Here is a 21,393-nt window from a genome sequence, read left to right as displayed (position 1 = left end):
AGTGTGGCTGAGTTATAAAGTAGTTGCAGAAGTGCATTGCCAGAGCATGCATCCCATAAGTCACTCAGGGAGGTGGGGTGGGGGTGGCGCGGGTGTCGCGGCGGGGTGGGGGTGGTGGGGGTGGCGCGGCGGGGTGGGGGTGGTGGGGTGGGGGTGGCAGGGGTGTCGTGGTGGCGTGGTGCCACTAGTGGAGGGGTCATTTGGGCACCAGGCCGCGGGACTGGGGGTACAGAGGAGACGCCGGGCTGGACGGGCTGAACGGAGACGTGGGGCCGCTCGACTTCTTGGCCGTTTTCGATCGGCTGCAGAAAGAGAAATTTGACATTTTTCAAAAGGCAACGGGAATAGATTATTTCCAAAAAAAAAAGAGACAATATCATAACTGTTCATTGTGCACTTAAAGAGCAAATGAGCCCAAAACCATTTAGATTGACTTAAACGTGGACACTCCTACACTGTGGAATGGCTTTAAAGCAGAGACCCAGGAGAGAGGACCAGGGACCCGGTGGTCTTACCCGGACTTGGGCTTCCTGAGGCTGCCCCCAGCGCGGGCGGGGCTGACTCCTCCCATCAGCCCCAGGCTGCTGTGGAAGCCCGAGGCGTCCACCTGGATCTCGTCCTCGTCCCTGAGGGCCGCCTCCAGGGCCGCCGCCACGTTGGGGGCGATGGCCGGCTCCTCGTACTCCCTGGTGGTCCGCTCAGGAAGGTCCATCTCCAGCTTCAGGAGGTTCTCAGCCTACCAGACACAGTGACCGGCTGTTTAACACGTTTAAACAGCTGTTTAACACGTTTAAACAGCTGTTTAACACGTTTAAACAGCTGTTTAACACTGTTTAAAAAGCTGTTTAACACGGTTTAAACAGCTGTTTAACACGTTTAAACAGCTGTTTAACACGTTTAAACAGCTGTTTAACACGTTTAAACAGCTGTTTAACACTGTTTAAAAAGCTGTTTAACACGTTTAAACAGCTGTTTAACACGTTTAAACAGCTGTTTAACACGTTTAAACAGCTGTTTAACACTGTTTAAAAAGCTGTTTAACACGTTTAAACAGCTGTTTAACACTGTTTAAAAAGCTGTTTAACACGTTTAAACAGCTTTAACAATGCATCCAAACGCATCCAATGCATCCAAGCTGTGAATGTGGCTATTAAGAGGAGATTCCATAGTATACCCATCCCAAATTTGAAGACTATATCTGAAAGAACAACCAAAAGACATTTGTTTGAAGTTCTCCCTTCTGAACCACGGCCTCTCTACAACCAGGCTGGGCCTTAAAGCGGTACACACGTCATTTCACTAACATCAGTTTGACAGTGGATTTTGATACAGTATGCTTGAGAAACATGGTTGGTGATTGTTTCGATTTTAAGGCATACCAATGCCATATTACCATACCGACCAAGCTCACCATACCTCCACGTACATACTGTCGCTCATACTGTCGCTCATACTGTCTGTCATACGGTCATACTGTCAGTCATACTGTCTGTCATACTGTCATACTGTCTGTCATACTGTGTCATACAGTCATACTATGTCATACTGTCATACGGTCAGTCATACTGTCATACTGTTAGTCACACTGTCATACAGTCATACTGTCTGTCATACTGTCTGTCATACTGTCTGTCATACAGTCATATTGTCGGTCATACGGTCATACTGTCGGTCATACTGTCATACTGTCTCTCATACGGTCATACTGTGTCATACGGTCATATTGTCTGTCATACTCTGTCATACTGTCCTACTGTCAGTCATACTGTCATACTGTCGGTCATACTGTCATACTGTCGGTCATACTGTCATACTGTCAGTCATACGTCATACTGTTAAACTGTGTCATACGGTCATACTGTCGGTCATACTGTCATACTGTCGGTCATACTGCCTGTCATACTGTCATACTGTCGGTCATACTGTCACTGTCACAGTCATACTGTCAGTCATACTGTCATACTGTAATACGGTCATACTGTTTGTCATACGGTCATACTGTCGGTCATACTGTCAGTCATACGGTCATACTGTCTGTCATACGGTCATACTGTCATACTGTCGGTCATACTGTGTCATACGGTCATACTGTCGGTCATACGGTCATACTGTCTGTCATACTGTCATACGGTCATACTGTCGGTTATACTGTCATACTGTCTGTCATACGGTCATACTGTGTCATACTGTCTGTCATATGGTCATACTGTGTCTGTCATACTGTCATACTGTCAGTCATACTGTCTGTCATACAGTCATACTGTCTGTCATACTGTGTCATACGGTCATACGGTCATACTGTCTGTCATACGGTCATACTGTCTGTCATACGGTCATACTGTCTGTCATACTGTCGGTCATACTGTCTGTCATATGGTCATACGGTAATACTGTCTGTCATACTGTCATACTGTCTGTCATACTGTCGGTCATACTGTCATACTGTGTCATACTGTCTGTCATACTGTCATATGGTCATACTTTGTCATACTGTCTGTCATACTGTCATACTGTGTCATACGGTCATACTGTCTGTCATACAGTCACACTGTTGGTCATACTGTCACACTGTTGGTCATACTGTCACACTGTTGGTCATACTGTCACACTGTTGGTCATACTGTCTGTCATACTGTCATACGGTCTGTCATACTGTCTGTCATATGGTCATACTGTGTCTGTCATACTGTCATAATGTCGGTCATACTGTCAGTCATACTGACATACGGTCATACTGTCTGTCATACTACCGGTCATACTGTCACACTGTTGGTCATACTGTCTGTCATACGGTCATACGGTCATACTGTCTGTCATACGGTCATACGGTCATACTGTCTGTCATACTGTCTGTCATACGGTCATACGGTCATACTGTCTGTCATACGGTCATACGGTCATACTGTGTCACACTGTCTGTCATACTGTCTGTCATACTGTCATACGGTCATGCTGTCTGTCATACTACCGGTCATACTGTCACACTGTTGGTCATACTGTCTGTCATACGGTCATACTGTCTGTCATACTGTCATACGGTCATACTGTCTGTCATACGGTCATACTGTCACACTGTCTTACTGTCAGTCATACTGTCATACTGTCACACTGTCTGTCATACGGTCATACTGTCACACTGTCTTACTGTCAGTCATACTGTCATACTGTCATACTGTCTGTCATACAGTCATACGGTCATACTGTCTGTCATACGGTCATACTGTCTGTCATACGGTCATACTGTCTGTCATACAGTCACACTGTTGGTCATACTGTCACACTGTTGGTCATACTGTCTGTCATATGGTCATACGGTCATACTGTCTGTCATACGGTCATACGGTCATACTGTCTGTCATACGGTCATACTGTCTGTCATACGGTCATACTGTCTGTCATACGGTCATACTGTGTCACACTGTCTGTCATACTGTCTGTCATACGGTCATACGGTCATGCTGTCTGTCATACTACCGGTCATACTGTCACACTGTTGGTCATACTGTCTGTCATACTGTCATACGGTCATACTGTCTGTCATACTGTCATACGGTCATACTGTCTGTCATACGGTCATACTGTCACACTGTCTTACTGTCAGTCATACTGTCATACTGTCATACTGTCTGTCATACTGTCAGTCATACTGTCTGTCATACAGTATGACCAACAGTGTGACAGTATGACCAACAGTGTGACAGTATGACCAACAGTGTGACTGTATGACAGACAGTATGACTGTATGACAGACAGTATGACCGTATGACAAACAGTATGACCGTATGACAGACAGTATGACCGTATGACTGTATGACAGACAGTATGACTGACAGTAAGACAGTGTGACAGTATGACCGTATGACAGACAGTATGACCGTATGACAGTATGACAGACAGTATGACCAACAGTGTGACAGTATGACCGGTAGTATGACAGACAGCATGACCGTATGACAGACAGTATGACCAACAGTGTGACAGTATGACCGGTAGTATGACAGACAGCATGACCGTATGACAGTATGACAGACAGTATGACAGACAGTGTGACACAGTATGACCGTATGACCGTATGACAGACAGTATGACCGTATGACCGTATGACAGACAGTATGACCGTATGACCGTATGACAGACAGTATGACCAACAGTGTGACAGTATGACCGGTAGTATGACAGACAGTATGACCGTATGTCAGTATGACTGACAGTATGACTGACAGTATGACCGACATTATGACAGTATGACAGACACAGTATGACCATATGACAGACAGTATGACAGACCGTATGACAGTATGACAGACAGTATGACCAACAGTGTGACAGTATGACCAACAGTGTGACAGTATGACCAACAGTGTGACTGTATGACCAACAGTCATACGGTCATACTGTCTGTCATACGGTCATACTGTCTGTCATACGGTCATACTGTCTGTCATACAGTCATACTGTCTGTCATACAGTCACACTGTTGGTCATACTGTCACACTGTTGGTCATACTGTCACACTGTTGGTCATACTGTCACACTGTTGGTCATACTGTCACACTGTTGGTCATACTGTCACACTGTTGGTCATACTGTCACACTGTTGGTCATACTGTCACACTGTTGGTCATACTGTCACACTGTTGGTCATACTGTCACACTGTTGGTCATACTGTCACACTGTTGGTCATACTGTCACACTGTTGGTCATACTGTCACACTGTTGGTCATACTGTCACACTGTTGGTCATACTGTCACACTGTTGGTCATACTGTCACACTGTTGGTCATACTGTCACACTGTTGGTCATACTGTCACACTGTTGGTCATACTGTCACACTGTTGGTCATACTGTCACACTGTTGGTCATACTGTCACACTGTCATACGGTCTGTCATACTGTCTGTCATATGGTCATATTGTGTCTGTCATACTGTCATAATGTCGGTCATACTGTTAGTCATACTGTCAGTCATACTGTCTGTCATACTGACATACGGTCATACTGTCTGTCATACGGTCATACTGTCTGTCATACTGTCGGTCATACTGTCGGTCATACTGTCGGGCATACGGTCATACTGTCTGTCATACGGTCATACTGTGTCACACTGACTGTCATACTGTCTGTCATACTGTCATACGGTCATACTGTCTGTCATACTACCGGTCATACTGTCACACTGTCTTACTGTCAGTCATACTGTCATACTGTCATACTGCCGGTCATACTGTCATACTGCCGGTCATACGGTCGGTCATACTGTCATACAGTAGGACCCCTTCATGGTTGCTTGCAACTATATTTAATATTGTTACTCCTCAGCCCCCTGGATTTCTCTGGGGTCTTAACGCACCTTTTCAAAGAAATGTGTGTATAATGAAGATCAAACTCAAATAAGCTTGAGGCTCTTAAGTGTTGACACAGAGGAAAGCCTTATTCCTAGGAAGGGTTGCCATGCAGGCTAATGTCTGCTGGGTGGGTTGTATAGACACTGGGGTCTGGAGAACAGTGAGTTCACTTTAACTGACAGGGATCCTAAAGTAATCCACAGCCAGCGCCACCTGTTTCTCCCAAAGGGATTTTTATCGTTTCAAGTAGAAAAATAATTAGGATAAGGATATAGGATAACTAATTGGATGTTTCTATGGTTGTATTTTTATATTTAAAAGAATAGATCTGTGTGACAAGGCTCACCTTGTAGCGGACCTCAGGCCTCATCACCATGGCCACACGGGCGTGTTGGCTCAGCGGTCTCCTGTAGCCCACCGCCGACACAGGCCTGCACATCATCTGGTGGTTGCTGAGAACACACATACTCCAATGAGAATCGCCATCACCAGCAAGCATTATTATCTCAACTCAGTCACAGCAGTGGAGTGAATTCTGAAAGTATATTGAGCGGATGCATAGTACCTCATTCAAAGAGACGGACATTGAGCTCAGGGGAAAGTCATTTATGAAAGAGAGAGAGATGAGGGGAACTGCAGCACACCAGGCCACCAGTTAAAGACTCATTAACCTCTTCATCACTAGGCCTAGTTTGGTGGTTTCTTTCTGAAAAGTACTTCTACCAAAACAAAAATAACACCTGGGAGATTGTTGTGCAAGTGAAATAATCGATGTGGATAATTCTTGGTAAGAGTGAATAAAGCTAGAACACAGCATAAGATGAAGATTATAGTTCTGGCTGAATAAATCTCCTGTTTTAGAGTGATACCACCCAGTGCATAATCAGGTGGTACTATAGTACTAGATAGTACTATATAGCCCGATAGTACTATATAGCCCTATAGTACTATAGGGCTATATAGTACTAGATAGTACTATATAGCCCTATAGTACTATGGGGCCATAGCACCACCAATACAATATCACCTGGAGACCCAAACAGGTAGATATCTACACATTGAGGGGAAAGCCTTGTGCCAGGAGGCCGGCTCAGGATCCTTACTCCTCTAGCCGTGTGATGGCCTTCACTTTCCAGTGGTCGTCCTCCTCGTCAAAGAATGCTCTGCTCACTATCTTGTTCTTCTCCTCCATGGGGATGAAGTTTTCAATGATCAGATGCCTGCAAAGACAGAAGAACAGCTCATTCTCAGAGAAAAGGCCCAAATGATGACCGCTGTCAAGGACAGAGGAGAGAAACAGCATGTCACGTGTTGCTCCAGAAGAGAAACAGCATGTCACGTGTTGCTCCAGAAGAGAAACAGCATGTCACGTGTTGCTCCAGAAGAGAAACAGCGGCCATGTCCCAATTCAGGGGTTGCATCCTTCGAAGGACGCATTTGAAGACCGCATACGTCACAGCGGCGCGCCAAGTACTGTCCCATTTCGAAGGGTCCTTCGAATGCGGCCGAGATATGCAGCCTTCGTTTCCCGGATTTGAAGGACGCATCGGATGCATCCTTCACGGCCCAACGTATCCCAACATTCATTGCACGTTGGATATTTTTTCAGAAATGGCGCAGAGAGAGAGGAAGCAGCAGCTGCAGCGAATACATATTTAATGACAAAACTATGTAAAAACTTTTTTTTTAAATAAAATTAAGGTTGGGACCATTTGAAATATGTAACTTTATTGTCAAAGTTCAATGACATTAACGCTAGACATATAACGTTAAACTAATTAACGTTAACCCAACGTCCTCTCTTCCTCTTCACCAGGCGGTGAATCTCCTCCACTCCTCCAATAAAAGATAAAACATAACCAATACAATTATGATTTCTGGCTCCATATTTCTCCTCCGCTGTCCGGTTTGAACCGCAGCTGTCAGGGTTGCTAGGAGACAGGAGCGGTGCGTGGTCACGCAAGGTAAAGGACGTTAGCGGCTGGTTACGCAATCCGGAAATGCTCCGTAGGCTAGACCGTCCCATTCCACAACGCTCGTTCGGCCTTCGACGCAGCCTTCGCGGTCTACAAATGCTGCATCCTTCGAAGGATGCAGCCCCTGAATTGGGACACGGCCAGCATGTCACGTGTTGCTCCAGAAGAGAAACAGCATGTCACGTGTTGCTCCAGAAGAGAAACAGCATGTCACGTGTTGCTCCAGAAGAGAAACAGCATGTCACGTGTTGCTCCAGAAGAGAAACAGCATGTCACATGTTGCTCCAGAAGAGAAACAGCATGTCACGTGTTGTTCCAGAAGAGAAACAGCATGTCACATGTTGTTCCAGAAGAGAAACAGCATGTCACGTGTTGCTCCAGAAGAGAAACAGCATGTCACGTGTTGTTCCAGAAGAGAAACAGCATGTCACGTGTTGTTCCAGAAGAGAAACAGCATGTCACGTGTTGTTCCAGAAGAGAAACAGCATGTCACGTGTTGCTCCAGAAGAGAAACAGCATGTCACGTGTTGCTCCAGAAGAGAAACAGCATGTCACGTGTTGCTCCAGAAGAGAAACAGCAATGGCTGTTGTGGGGGTGTGTCGTAGTCAGCCCAGTGCACCAAGCGGCCAGAGCGGCCGCTTGGTGCGGACACTTAATGAATGTCCTCCATGCTTTACTCCCGACAACAGCAACGTGTCGGGTGTGACCTGCTATTTCGTGGCGGTTCAAACAGGTGAACATCGATTATTTTGCATCCAAGCACATCCAATTTCTTAAAGAGGTTTCCTGAACGTTACAACCCATCAGTGTTGGTAGAAAGGCTCCAATCACGTGCCTTTTGTGTTAATAATAATGCACTGTTGGTACCGCCTCCATGATACCTGCAGCCCTGTTCATCCTTCATGGATATACGGTCAGACTACTGAGCCAGCTAGCTCTAGCCCTCTCCTTCAGTCAGTGTCTCTAGACTCATCCAGTTACCTAGGTGTTTGATCATGCTTTTGTATTGGCTTCGTTTGACCATGAGGCAAATCTTTGTGCCTATTCATTGCTAATTTTCCTTCATTGATGCCTATTTGTTCGGTGCTTTTATGTTGAACAAGGCACCTTTATTTATATTTATAAATAAGCTCCCTGAATGAGCCCACATCCTCCACACTGCAACACGCTGGGCACCAGCTAATTTACAGGAAAAACCCTGTCCTGGATTTAAACTAAAATGATAAAAAGTGATTGGTGCGCACAATAAACCAGTGCCTACCAAGGTCAACTAAATGTGGACAGCATGTCAGCTGCTGAGACCAGTAGGAACTAGGGCTGAAGAATTAACTAAATTACCATTTGGCCGCTGGTTGTTGTGCGATGACGCTTTACACACCTGGATCACAACTGGTTTCTGGTATTTGTTCTGCCGTTTGTGCACTGTGAAACACCACCGAACTAAACCAGAAACTCATCTGGTATCATTTCATTCTGGTTTGGACAAAGAGACTAAGCTTGTTAAAGGTCCCCAGGAGATGTGACCTGTGGTGTTGATACGTGGAGCTCTAACCACATGCCCTCAACTAGGAAGGGGAGAACACAACATCTAAATGGGAGTTGTGGGGGGAGCAGATTTGACCACAGCAACATGCACCGTTACCACTGTTTAACGAGGTTCTACAGAAACATGACGATGACAAGACCCATTTGGCTGACTAATAGGCATTACCCTATAACCCATCACCTTGATTAGATCCACCTTTTATTTAGTGATTAATGAAAGACCACAGATGAACAAGTGTACATATTAGATGCATCTGTGTCTTTGTTGCCTTGGTAACACAGAGCGTTGCCCTTCACTGTCCCACAAAAGGGAATCAGAGGATTCCTTCAGGCCGAGAGGTTCTCAGCACTGCAGTTTAACTGGGGTCTGCTGACAATGGCTGTCACATCCATTTGGGAGGAATCCAGCCATGAAGGGAGTCACCATGCACTGGTTATGTGTTAGCATTCACACTTTCATCATGAGACTATTGCACACACACAGCAAAAGGGGCCAATAATGGGAGGAAATGGCTTAGGCCAACTATATTTAAAACAATGGCCATTGAGTTGCCCGCATGGCTCAACAGAAAGGCCTCCTTCAGAACCAGTAATGACAGGAACAACGGCCGACGGGAACACAAGGGATGAGATCAGAGAGAACTCAGTCCTTCTATTGATCTGCTGCGTCGACTGCCCTCTCCTGCCGTTTCCCTTACTTGAGCTTCAGCTCTCTGGTCAGCTCGTTCTGGCTCTGCTCCAGGTCCTGCCGCTCCTTGATGTGAGCCTCCTGGACGTCCTGGATCTCCGCCTTCACCGCCTGCAGCTTAGCAAACAGCTAGGAGGGGGACCACCAGCAGACATTAAGGAGGGACAATGGCTCTTTAACACTATCCATCCTCAACCACCTTCAACTGCTTAAACTATATAAATGAGGTACCTCTTTTACCAAATGCTGGCCTAAACTCAGGCTTCATGGCCTAAACTAGAATGCAGGCATTAACTGAGCCTGGATTACTTTGAAACAGCAATCTGTATCACAGAGCTATAACTACTATTGATCGAAAAAACACTGATCAAAAAGGTCAATTGAAAGCAGTAATGGTTTGGGTTCAGGGGTAAGTGTGCTCTACCTTCTTGAGCTTCTTGGTTTTGATGTCCACTTCTTGCTGCAGAGAGCTGTACGTCTCCTTCAGCTCCAGGGTCTCCTCATCACGATTCTCCACCTGCTGTTGCATCTCCCGCTCCCGCCGTTTCTACACACACACACACACAATCAAACATACACATCTCATCATTTGACGATAGCAAAAGTCATTGTTTAGAACTGATTGAGCCTTGGAAACAAAGGGGGGAGTATGAGTAACAAGTGTAAGTTTAGAACCTGTTCAGCGATCTCATGTCTCTTCTGCTCCAAGATCCTCTGCTGTTCGTTGGTGTGATCCACGATGTTCTTACCGCCCACCAGGAGTTTACTCTCCATGGCCTGAAGGTCAGAGCACACATTACACACAAGGCCTGAAGGTCAGAGCACACGTTACACACAAGGAGGGCTGCCCCTCAGCTCAACTACATTTAGCATAACTACTTCTCACTATCTGACTCGAAAAACAAACCATGGAACAGAGGAAGTAAGACCTGAAGGTCAGAACATAGTTCAGCATGAAACACACACACACACACACACACACACACACACACACACACACACACACACACACACACACACACACACACACACACACACACACACACACACACACACACACACACACACACACACACACACACTTAGCCTGCAGAGGAACCAATGTACACGCCTTAACTTGTTCTGCTTTACTAGCAAGCCTATACTGAAGTACATGCAAGGGGCTCTGTGGCCTTGGCTCTGCATAATTATACTAAACCTCACCCACTGAATGCAAATATTTCTTTAATCTAGTGATCTGCTCCCTTCTTCAAAGAATACTTCTACAGTAATAGGGACTAGTGTGAGATAGTACAGGCATACTAGAGACATAATAGTTGGAACTTCTTACTATATTCTGTTCAGCGAGGTATTTCCTACTCATTGAGACGTAGGCGTCAACAGAACCATTTCAGACACAGGGAATGTCCCGGCAGTCTTAGCCAGGACTGCTGCTCCTGCCTTTACCTTGACCTTGGCGGACAGCATCTCCCCAACCTCCTTCTCCTTCTTCAGGTCCTCCATCTTCTTCTCCTTCTCCTTAAGCAGCCGCAGCTTCTCCTCGGCCACCAGGCTGTGGTCCTCCATGATGGCCTTCCTCTCGCTCTCCAGTTTCTCCTGCTGCTCCCGCCAGTAGTCGCCCTGGTCTCCCTCCTCCCCCTCCTCCTCCTCCTCCTCGTCGTCTTCTGTCTCTCCGTCCTCCAGGTCCTCCTCGTGGCCGCCCTCGCCGAGCCTCCTCCTGGGTCGTCTCCTCTTCTTCTTCCCCGAGCGCCTCTCCAGCTGCTCCTTGAGCCGGGCGATCTGTTCCTGGAACTCCCTGAGCAGGGCGTCCTTGGGGTCCTCATTAATGCGGGGTTTGTTCCTGATGTTCTTGGCCCTGTTGGAGTAGCGCAGCGTGGTCAGCGTCTCCTCCACGTTGTAGCACGCCGGCCCGATGTTGGCCACCATCACGGTGCGGGCGTTGCCCCCCAGCGAGTCCTGCAGCAGGCGGGTGAGCTTGGAGTCACGGTAGGGGACGTGGGTGCTGCGGCCGTCCACCAGCGCCGAGATGACGTTCCCTAGCGCCGAGAGGGACAGGTTGATCTTGGTGGCCTCCTTCAGCCTCTCCCCCTGGGCGCCCGTCTTGGTCTGCCGCTCGCTGCCCGCCAAATCCACCAGGTTCAGCTTGCCCACCCTGATGTGGTTCTCCCCGTCCACGCCCAGCTCACTGCACTCCACCGTGATGACAAAGATGGCATGGGAGCGCGAGCTGTGTTCGTTCATGTTGGTGGCCCCGACGGAGCGGTTCTGGTTTCCCAGGATCATGACCCGCTCAATCTCTGCGGCGCTCTTGGTAACAAACGATGAGAGGTCTTTGACGTACACACCGGTATCGGGCCTCTCCTTTAGCTCTAGACGATGCGACTGGTCCTTGGAAATCAAGTCTCTGATCTCCTCCTGGTAGATCTCCAGATAGGAAGCCCTCACCAGGTACTGCTGGTTCTGGGAGCGTGATATGTGTGTGAAGATGTGTTCAAAGGAATTGGGGATAACCCCTCTCCTCTCAGGGTCATTTCTGACCCCCTCCATAGTGTAGGTCTTTCCTGTGCCTGTCTGCCCATAGGCAAAGATTGTTCCGTTGAAGCCTAGTAGAACTGAATCCACCAGCTGCCTGAAGGTCTCATCATAGAGGTCTATCTGTTTGGAGTTGGAATCATAGACCGAGTCAAAGGTAAAGACCTTGGGGTGTTCGTGGGCTGAGGCCAGTCTGGGATTCCTGACAATAATTTGGCCAAGTTTAACATCCACAGTGACGACCCTCTCGAACTTGGTTGCCCGTTCCTTGTCATTCATGGGCCGACAGCGGACCACCACCTTCACCGACTCGGGGCTCTTGCTCTTAGACATGGTGAGGAGGAACCTCCTCTCTCTCCCCGCTACGATGAAGAGCAGCTTCAGCTCCACTTCACTGAGGGGCGGATGGCTCACAACAGGGCAGTACCAATGCACCTGTTTCAAATGGAGCATTATTATTACTATACAGGAGGCACATGAATACAAATCAACACGTAGCAATAGGTGTAATCGAAAAAGTGTTTGGTATAGATTTCCAAAACTTGACACGCCAAGGTGGTTAATGCATTCAGATTTAGCTTGGTGTTGCACACACACACACACACACACACACACACACACACACACACACACACACACACACACACACACACACACACACACACACACACACACACACACACACACACACACACACACACACACACACACACACACACACACACACACACACAATACTTGAGTTAATTAATCATCCAGCTGGCCTAGCAACGGCAAACAGACACCATGCCTACAGGTCGTGTTGCTCATCTAGTGAGCGTTAAAATAAATCTACCAACAAAAATAACGACAAGAACAAAGTGGCTATAACGACAACAACACAAATAGCAGACAGGCAGTGAGTAACCAGTGAGTAACCAGCGGGTTGTAGATTACCAGTAGCCAGCCTTAGCAGTCCTCAGCTCCGCAGCCATTAGCGGTTCATCCCTGAGAACCAGGATGGAGATCGGTGTTGCCAGATTGGGCCATATTTCCCTCCCAATCTGGCTACAAGGTTGGGCGGGAAATCGGGCCCAATCTGGCAACAATGATTGAGATGCCAGGTCTCTATCCCCCGAAAACCTCTCAGAAACATGCATTCAGTTGAACTGGGACACGTTTACCGAATTTGATATGACATATTCTCCATCTCTCTCTATATAGTATATATAAGAGAAATACCATGAACAAAGATACATACAATGCGATAATATAAAAGAAGTTCAAGTAGCATAACATATTTCCGATACAAACGCTTCCCGTCGGATCTGGCAACCCAGAGTAAGCTCTCCTGACTGGCTCATCAGCTGATTGGATCAGCTTTAATTCTGCAGCCAAGGCTATATTAAAAACGAAAAGAAACTTGATGCTCCAGTTTACAAATGTTTTATTTTATATAACAATTAATTCAAGGTGATCGATTCTTTTTTGAATGTGTTGTTAAAACTAACTAAAACAGGTTCATCAGGTAATAGTTAAGTGATAAAGTGAGCAACGTCAAGTTGAATTGAAGTACCCTCCCAGTCCAAAAGCTAAAATCTGTTTAAATGGCACTGCCTGTTCCTGAGAGTGTGCCCAACCTTAATCTGGTAAGGGAAACCCTTCCACAAGCACTGTGGGCAACATTATAACTTTGAAAAGGCCACTTCAAAATCTATCATTCCAGGAAGGGTGGAACAGCAAAAGGTCTTGGGGTAGAGAGGCTATGCCTTTTACTATTAGTCATAGCATGTCCATAGTAACACTATTACTACTGTAGTAATAACCCCTAAAAAGACCAGTAATTGGCAGAATGTAGTTGTAGCGTGCAACAGTTTGTGCTAGTTGTGATGGTATGCATCTAATACATAGAAATCGGCTGGAATGTCCACCAGAAGTGCATTGTACGTCAAGAGTGTCTTGCAATAGTGAGACACACAACAAGTCACTCATTTCACAACCAGTCTTTCAGACAGTTGGTGAAGTAAACTCAGCTAAAAACTAAATAAATTACAGTAATGCAAAACATTGTTTGAAAAACTTTACATTAAAAAATCCAACTGTGTGTAGCTGAGGATAGCACTTCTTAACAACTGAAGTGCAATAGAAAGCAACATTTCTCAGGTGTCTTTAGCAGCACAGTCCTTGCCATTTTCAACAAACCACATGTTTACCCGCACTGTCCGACTGATAACAGCCCTTTCCCAAGCACACACATCATAACCTGTCCTCATTGGTCACTGAATTCATCAACACATGTTTCATGTTCATAGCTCCTCCTTCTTGTTGACCTTCCCAGGTTGGTCCATGCCAAAGAAGGAGGACGGCAGGCCATGGACATCACGCTGCCTCTTCACAAAGGCGGAGAAAGAGGAGACACAGTTTCCAATGAAGTGGTCCGCTTGGCCCAGGATGTAGAGGTCCGTTTGGGCCAGCTCTGGCTGCAGAGTCACCACCGTCACCTGCAACACGCCCGACAGCAGTTAGTACCAAGAGGAATTATATTAAGGGCATTTTCAGTCAGGCCCATTTGGTCTGATTCAACAGTGTCACTAGAACAGATTTTTGGGATATGGTCGATGTGGATATGGCCCACGTTTTATCAAGGATATGAATGTAAAAAGTGTTGCACTTTTCAAAGAGTAATTGAGTGTTTCAAGCCCAACAATTGGGGTTTTAAAACAAATGTAATAAATAATAACTTGCCAGTTACTTTAAAAAATACGAGTCAAACACTTGTGGCCTTCTCCGTCTAGCAGTCGGCTTGATTCGTCTAGCGGACATCTTGGTTCTTAGCTAGGGTGACCAGATTTCCTGAAACTAAAACCGGGACACTTTACGCGTGACCGTAGTGCGCGTGCATGTGAGGTCATAGACGCAGATATTAGGCTCAATTCAGCACGTAGGACAACTGCTCACACCATAGCCCAATGGGGAGAAACATGGATGTTTTTGGTAGGCCTATTTACACATTGAATTGAATGAGTTTCACATGGTACTATCTTTATTTTTATGAATTAGGCTGAAGCTTTGGAGAATACATTTTATTTTTTAAATAAAGCATAGTAAGCTGTGTGTGTGTGTGTGTGTGTGTGTGTGTGTGTGTGTGTGTGTGTGTGTGTGTGTGTGTGTGTGTGTGTGTGTGTGTGTGTAGTGAATTTGCGTGAGTGAGTGAATTTGTTTGCTGACAGCCTGCTGCTGTGGAATTGCGGACAGGTGTCATCAAAATTGGCCCCTGTAACAAGCAACGCCTTCAAGGTGAACGGTCATGAGGTTCCTCTCGTCAGTCCAAGTATTGTTCATGATGGAAAAGATCTGCTCAACGGGAACCTTTGTGACAGGCAGACACACAGCAAACTGACAAATTAGAAATAGATTTTTGTGCGGAATCTGCCTGCTTCTGAAATGCGCGAACATCTCCGCCCAGCGCTCGTCCGCTGGTTTCCATCAGCATTCCACTGTGCGACCATCCCTGTTGTGTAATGCCTATGCCCTCATACATGTTGAAATCATATGCTGGATGCTTTAATCTTTCTATGTGTTTTTTAGTTAATGATCGGGCTATAATAAGACCACGTTGTCTTTGTAATTGGGGACAAAAGGGGACATTTCATAGTGGTTGGTGGAACCCGGGACATTTTAGCGTCCCCACAGACTTTGTCGGGACTCTGGACATGCATCTCAAATTCGGGACGGTTCCGGTACAACCGGGACGTCTGGTCACCCTACTCTGAGCACTAGGTTGGTGGGCATTCGGTTAAGTTGAGTAAGTTGGTCAGATTACTTTGAAACCTGACCTTTGCCTCCCCTATATGGAACTTTACACAGAGACAGACCAAGGTCCATATGTCTGGATCCCTATATTAGAATTGGTTCTGCACCAGAATTGAGTGTTCCCAGCTAATGATCAAAACTAGTGGACAGTAGGCTTGAAGTGTAAGGTGCCCAATCCTACTGCTCCACATACACTTTACATCAGTAGGCGATCCTACCCAGCATACATGCTTAAAAGACCACATACACACCAAACATAACGCAATAGGGCCACACTTGATTCACCTTCTTCTCCAGAAGCTTTTCCAGTTCCTTGCTGTAGGACTCTGAGTCGGTGGCGATGTAGACGGAGCGGGCGGAGGTCCTCCCCACCCAGAGCTTCACGGCTCTCTGGATCTCCGTCAGGTTGGGGAGGCACATGGTCATAGTGAGAGGCAGGGCGCCCTGCCGGCTGTAGCCCACACACTGGGGGGACGCCATGAAGTGGGGGCCAGCATCTCCCTTCTCCAGCATCTTGCAGGCATTTTGCTGTAAGAGTCATGGACGAATTGAGGAGGAGATGTTTGTAGTACTCAAATATTAATAAAATGACTTAACATGGTCCTTGTTTATATATTTAATAACGAGTATAATAACCAATCACATATTTTTTGTAACATGACAGATGACTGAAGCAACATTATAATCGATTTGTTCCCAAATCAATCGATGAAGGGGAGTACTTGTTGCAGCACTAGTGAGCTGGTTCCTCTCACCCAGTCAATGCCGATCCTCAGATGAATGGCGACGTACGGCCGGTCCAGCCGGGCAGCGATGAGCGCCTCGCCGTCCCGGGACATGCTGTCAGACCACACCACGTACCGCTGGAGCCACACGTGCTCCTCCAGCACCGGGAACTGAGCCGGGGCCCCGGGGAGCGCCAGGACCGGGTGCTCTGAAGCAGGGTACCTGCTCAGCCAGCGGACAAACCCGGAACACAAGCAGATAGAAAATCATTCTAAAAGATTCAAACAAGTCATACTGACACAATGAACAATACAATGGTTTATTTTATCATGTGAGAATGATAGGCAAGAGCAATCAAGAACGTACTTCTTTATCCATTGAGGTTGATGATATGCACTGAAGGCAATACCACCAAACAATATGGACTTGTCAAAGTCCACTCCTACATGGTCCCAGAATGGACCAAACGGGTTTCCGTCCTGCAGGAAAGAGCATAACAAAAAGTTAAAACAGACATTTTTCCTAAAGATATTGCAGTTAGTCTTTGAGCCACCAGGGGAGGGTGTTTCAATGTCCACTATATGTCATCGCTAACACACCAGTTATCAATGAATCACCTCACCTTCATGGGGCAGGATTTCTTGTCTGAACTCCTTTGTGCAGCCGTTTCAAAGCAGTAGGCCTTCCTCTGGCCCCGTGGCCAGTGTTGAGGAGCCAAGTACTGCATGAAGGCCTCTAGACTGACCACACGGTGGTATGCAGAGAGCGCCTCCAGCTGGAAGAACTGGCTGTAGGGTTCATGGACCTAGACAGAATGACACTCATGTTGTATGAGGAACAGAACGACAGGCGCATGTTGTAGAGGAACAGAATGACAGACGTATGTTGTATGATGAATGTCTGGTGGCCGAGAACAGACACACAGATGAAGATGTATACATAAGAGTTCTGAAGTTTGTGATCAAAAGATGTGTCAAAAATGTAAACTGAAGGGTACATCTTCTTGACGTACATCATTTCAAAATAAACATGTATAAAAGAACTATAAACTATTGACAAAATACTGATTACAAATATCAGAGCTACCATCGATAAGTCAAATCATCATGAGTTAATAGTGAAGCATCCATGACGCTTCAATGACCTACATTAAGATAAGGGTGTATTCACTGCCAAACCTACATTAAGATAAGGGGGTCTTCACTGCCAAACCTACATTAAGGGGGTCTTCACTGACCAAACCTACATTAAGATAAGGGGGTCTTCACTGACCAAACCTACATTAAGATAAGGGGGAGTGTGGTGCCTATATTAAGGTAAGGGGGAGCAGGTTCCTACATTAAGGTAAGGGGGAGCGTGGTGCCTACATTAAGGTAAGGGGGAGCGTGGTGCCTACCTTAAGGTAAGGGGGGGGCGTGGTGCCTACATTAAGGTAAGGGGGAGTGTGGTGCCTACATTAAGGTAAGGGGGAGTGTGGTGCCAACATTAAGGTAAGGGGGTGCCTACATTAAGGTAAGGGGGAGTGTGGTGCCAACATTAAGGTAAGGGGGAGCCTACATTAAGATAAGGGGGAGTGTGGTGCCTACATTAAGGTAAGGGGGAGTGTGGAGCCTACATTAAGGTAAGGGGGAGTGTGGAGCCTACATTAAGGTAAGGGGGAGCGTGGTGCCTACATTAAGGTAAGGGGGAGTGTGGTGCCTACATTAAGGTAAGGGGGAGCCTAGATTAAGGTAAGGGGGGGTGTGGTGCCAACATTAAGGTAAGGGGGAGCCTACATTAAGATAAGGGGGAGTGTGGTGCCTACATTAAGGTAAGGGGGAGTGTGGAGCCTACATTAAGGTAAGGGGGAGCGTGGTGCCTACATTAAGGTAAGGGGGAGCGTGGTGCCTACATTAAGGTAAGGAGGAGTGTGGTGCCTACATTAAGGTAAGGGGGAGCCTAGATTAAGGTAAGGGGGAGCGTGGTGTCTACATTAAGGTAAGGGGGAGCCTAGATTAAGGTAAGGGGGAGCGTGGTGCCTACATTAAGGTAAGGGGGAGCATGGTGCCTACATTAAGGTAAGGGGGAGCATGGTGCCTACTTTAAGGTAAGGGGGAGCCTAGATTAAGGTAAGGGGGAGCGTGGTGCCTACATTAGGTAAGGGGGAGCCTACATTAAGGTAAGGGGGAGTGTGGTGCCTACATTAAGGTAAGGGGGAGCGTGGTGCCAACATTAAGGTAAGGGGGAGCCTACATTAAGGTAAGGGGGAGTGTGGTGGCTACATTAAGGTAAGGGGGAGCATGGTGCCTACATTAAGGTAAGGGGGAGCATGGTGCCTACATTAAGGTAAGGGGGAGCGTGGTGCCTACATTAAGGTAAGGGGGAGTGTGGTGGCTACATTAAGGTAAGGGGGAGCATGGTGCCTACATGAAGGTAAGGGGGAGCCTACATTAAGGTAAGGGGGGGCGTGGTGGCGGTAGACAATCCAGGGAGGAACTGCCAGGGTGCGGTTCAACATCTTGGCGAACGCCAGTGAGCCCAGCAGGTGATCAGCCTGGTTCCCGAAGCGACCTGCGGAGTAAGAGAACTTAAATGAGCCGACATCCAAACACACCGTACTGATGCATATTGTTGTTCATGTGAGGACCGTGACGACACAACTCAAGGAAGAGTCCTAAAGTTGAGTTTATCAACAGGGAAAGTACAACACAGTGGACCCGTGTCGTGGACACATTGTAATAAGAATAACTCAACAGGATTTCTTCGTTGATTGCTCTTCTTGCAATGAAGATGACACAAAGTGACCAAGTAGGATGAAGAGTCTCCTTATAAACGTGATAAACACTTTAGATGTTAGATTACTTAGATTTATACCATGCGAGCATGTCCCGTTACACCCAGAAAGTGACACTTAAGAACATGCAAAACAGATTTACCCATGCACGGACAGTACAACACATAGCCGTTGTGGTCCCAGGTCAGGTCCTCCGCCACAGTCAGGCATACTTGTTGAATAAGTGCTAAAAGGAACCATGTGAGGATGATATTCTGTGAGGATTGTTGATACTCCGCCATTGTGATTTATCAGCTTACCCAGAATGCACCGCGCGGATAGGTCTGCCTGACTGCATTTGGAGTGGAGTTCACTGGTGCCCAACAGGCTATATCAATATATTAAATATAATTATTAATCCAACAGGCTATATCAATATATTAAATATAATTATTAATCCAACAGGCTATATCAATATATTAAATATAGTTATTAATCCAACAGGCTATATCAATATATTAAATATAATTATTAATCCAACAGGCTATATCAATATATTAAATATAGTTATTAATCCAACAGGCTATATCAATATATTAAATATATTTATTAATCCAACAGGCTACATCAATATATTAAATATAATTATTAATCCAGAAATAGAGTGTAAATTTTGTGACCAGATTTGCCCTGACTGAATGCTTCTTGTGTGGACACAAATTGATGCCGATCAATTCTAGAGATAGAACTAAACTAGACGGATTGTATTAAAGGCCTATTATGTAAGGGATAATGTATAGAACGGCAGTCATTATCGGGAAAATAAGGCAGGGCGAACAGGACACAGATGCAAAGGGGCGAGGTGTCTTGCTTCGCCATAAAGGGGCTTATTTTAGATAATGACCGGCGACATTCTTTACATTATCCCGCTTATTACACTATATACTTTATTACACTAGATACTTGCCAAAACGAAAAACGTGTGTTTTTTTTTACAATTTATTTGTTATTACCATTCGTAGTGTTGATCAGCAGAGAAATAGTTCGCCAAAGACATTGACGTCGCTTGGCAACCAAATCCGCTGGGGTTGATAAGTTACCGGACTACTTGCGGAGTGATACAAAAGACGTGCATCAGAGGCAAAAAAATCCACTTTCCTTGACAGCGGTCATTATATGCTTAGCAACGGTCAGTTATCGAAAAATAATTCACCACTGGAAGTCGGGAAGGCTCATGCAAGTGAACGGAGCGTTCCACAGCATTGAGAAGAGCCGTGTCATAAATTATTATATTTTGTCGCATACTTGATAACAATCTGATGCCACAACTCACACAATTCAATGCTGGATTTATCTTACACACATTTGGGGATCAGTACAATGTTTGGTACTGTTGTTGAGTTATCAGTGTTCTTCATCTGGGCATTTAGCTTTCAGAAAAAGAAAATAAAAACATTTACCATTGCGCTTTTGACATATCTTTTCTTCAAATCAAATGAATCGTCAGTGTATCATCTAACGACAAATACCCTGAAGAAACAAGGAGCAGAGGTTCTATAGACGTGGGCCATTAGGGTTGTTATTGCAGGGCAACATGCTGACTGGGACCAAACAAACTGCACTGGGTATGAGCAGAGCAAGGTTTGGAAATGGGGTGACATCATGTCTTTAATATCGTACAGTGCACATCTCTCTCCCTCTCTTATGATAGTAGAAACATAATAGAATATTAAGTAAAGGAGCTCAGTTTATGTCACCGGTACAATCAATATTATTAAGTGTGATCATACTAAGCTCCCTGAAAACATTTAAATGAAAATAATGTATTGAAGGGGAAATACATGGATTTTATATTATTGTGAAATAATACTTTATATTTGTCATCCAACGTCTTCTCTACCTTGACTCATCATTCTTATTTGAATAATGACAAGGCTCACGCTCAGACTGTGGCTCACATCTGAGAGGGAATAAGGTATAGTCAATAATTATCCATATAATCCTGGGAAACGTTAATCCGCCCAAAACTAATGT

At 45.9% G+C, this 21,393-nt stretch overlaps 2 protein-coding genes across 2 annotated transcripts; both read right to left on the bottom strand.

The window, feature by feature from the left end:
• Window positions 1–83: 83 nt before the first annotated feature.
• kif3b (kinesin family member 3B) lies at window positions 84–13,073 on the bottom strand. The gene is made up of 9 exons (XM_084479161.1): window positions 13,026–13,073; window positions 11,004–12,524; window positions 10,233–10,334; window positions 9,982–10,104; window positions 9,568–9,686; window positions 6,451–6,567; window positions 5,694–5,799; window positions 516–736; window positions 84–302 (listed from the first exon to the last, which is right to left on the bottom strand). Exons 2-9 carry the CDS (start codon window positions 12,420–12,422, stop codon window positions 197–199), a joined length of 2,313 nt encoding a protein of 770 aa, XP_084335287.1. The 5' UTR covers window positions 12,423–12,524; window positions 13,026–13,073; the 3' UTR covers window positions 84–196.
• A 452-nt stretch (window positions 13,074–13,525) lies between these two features.
• pofut1 (protein O-fucosyltransferase 1) lies at window positions 13,526–19,661 on the bottom strand (the record flags this gene model as incomplete). Its single annotated transcript, XM_084479414.1, has 7 exons — window positions 13,526–14,569; window positions 16,167–16,409; window positions 16,637–16,829; window positions 16,974–17,086; window positions 17,230–17,412; window positions 19,036–19,157; window positions 19,523–19,661. The coding sequence occupies 7 exons, from the start codon at window positions 19,659–19,661 to the stop codon at window positions 14,375–14,377; spliced, it is 1,188 nt and encodes a 395-aa protein (XP_084335540.1). The 3' UTR covers window positions 13,526–14,374.
• Window positions 19,662–21,393: the final 1,732 nt, after the last annotated feature.

The sequence above is a fragment of the Micromesistius poutassou genome (assembly GCF_964030765.1).
Source record: "Micromesistius poutassou genome assembly, chromosome: 15".
Classification (NCBI taxonomy): Eukaryota; Metazoa; Chordata; class Actinopteri; order Gadiformes; family Gadidae; genus Micromesistius; species Micromesistius poutassou.
The sequence above is the reverse complement of the archived record's forward strand: the minus strand, read 5'-3'. Positions and strand labels throughout refer to the sequence as shown.

Bases quoted from the DNA above. Each gene is read 5' to 3' on its own strand.
- kif3b (XM_084479161.1), bottom strand. From the start codon at position 12,422: ATGTCTAAGAGCAAGAGCCCCGAGTCGGTGAAGGTGGTGGTCCGCTGT. The intron at 737-5,693 runs GTGAGCCTTGTC...TGTGTCTGGTAG, and splicing joins GGCCTGAGGTCCGCTACAAG to GCTGAGAACCTCCTGAAGCT. The intron at 303-515 runs GTAAGACCACCG...CTCTTTCTGCAG, and splicing joins CTCAGGAAGCCCAAGTCCGG to CCGATCGAAAACGGCCAAGA.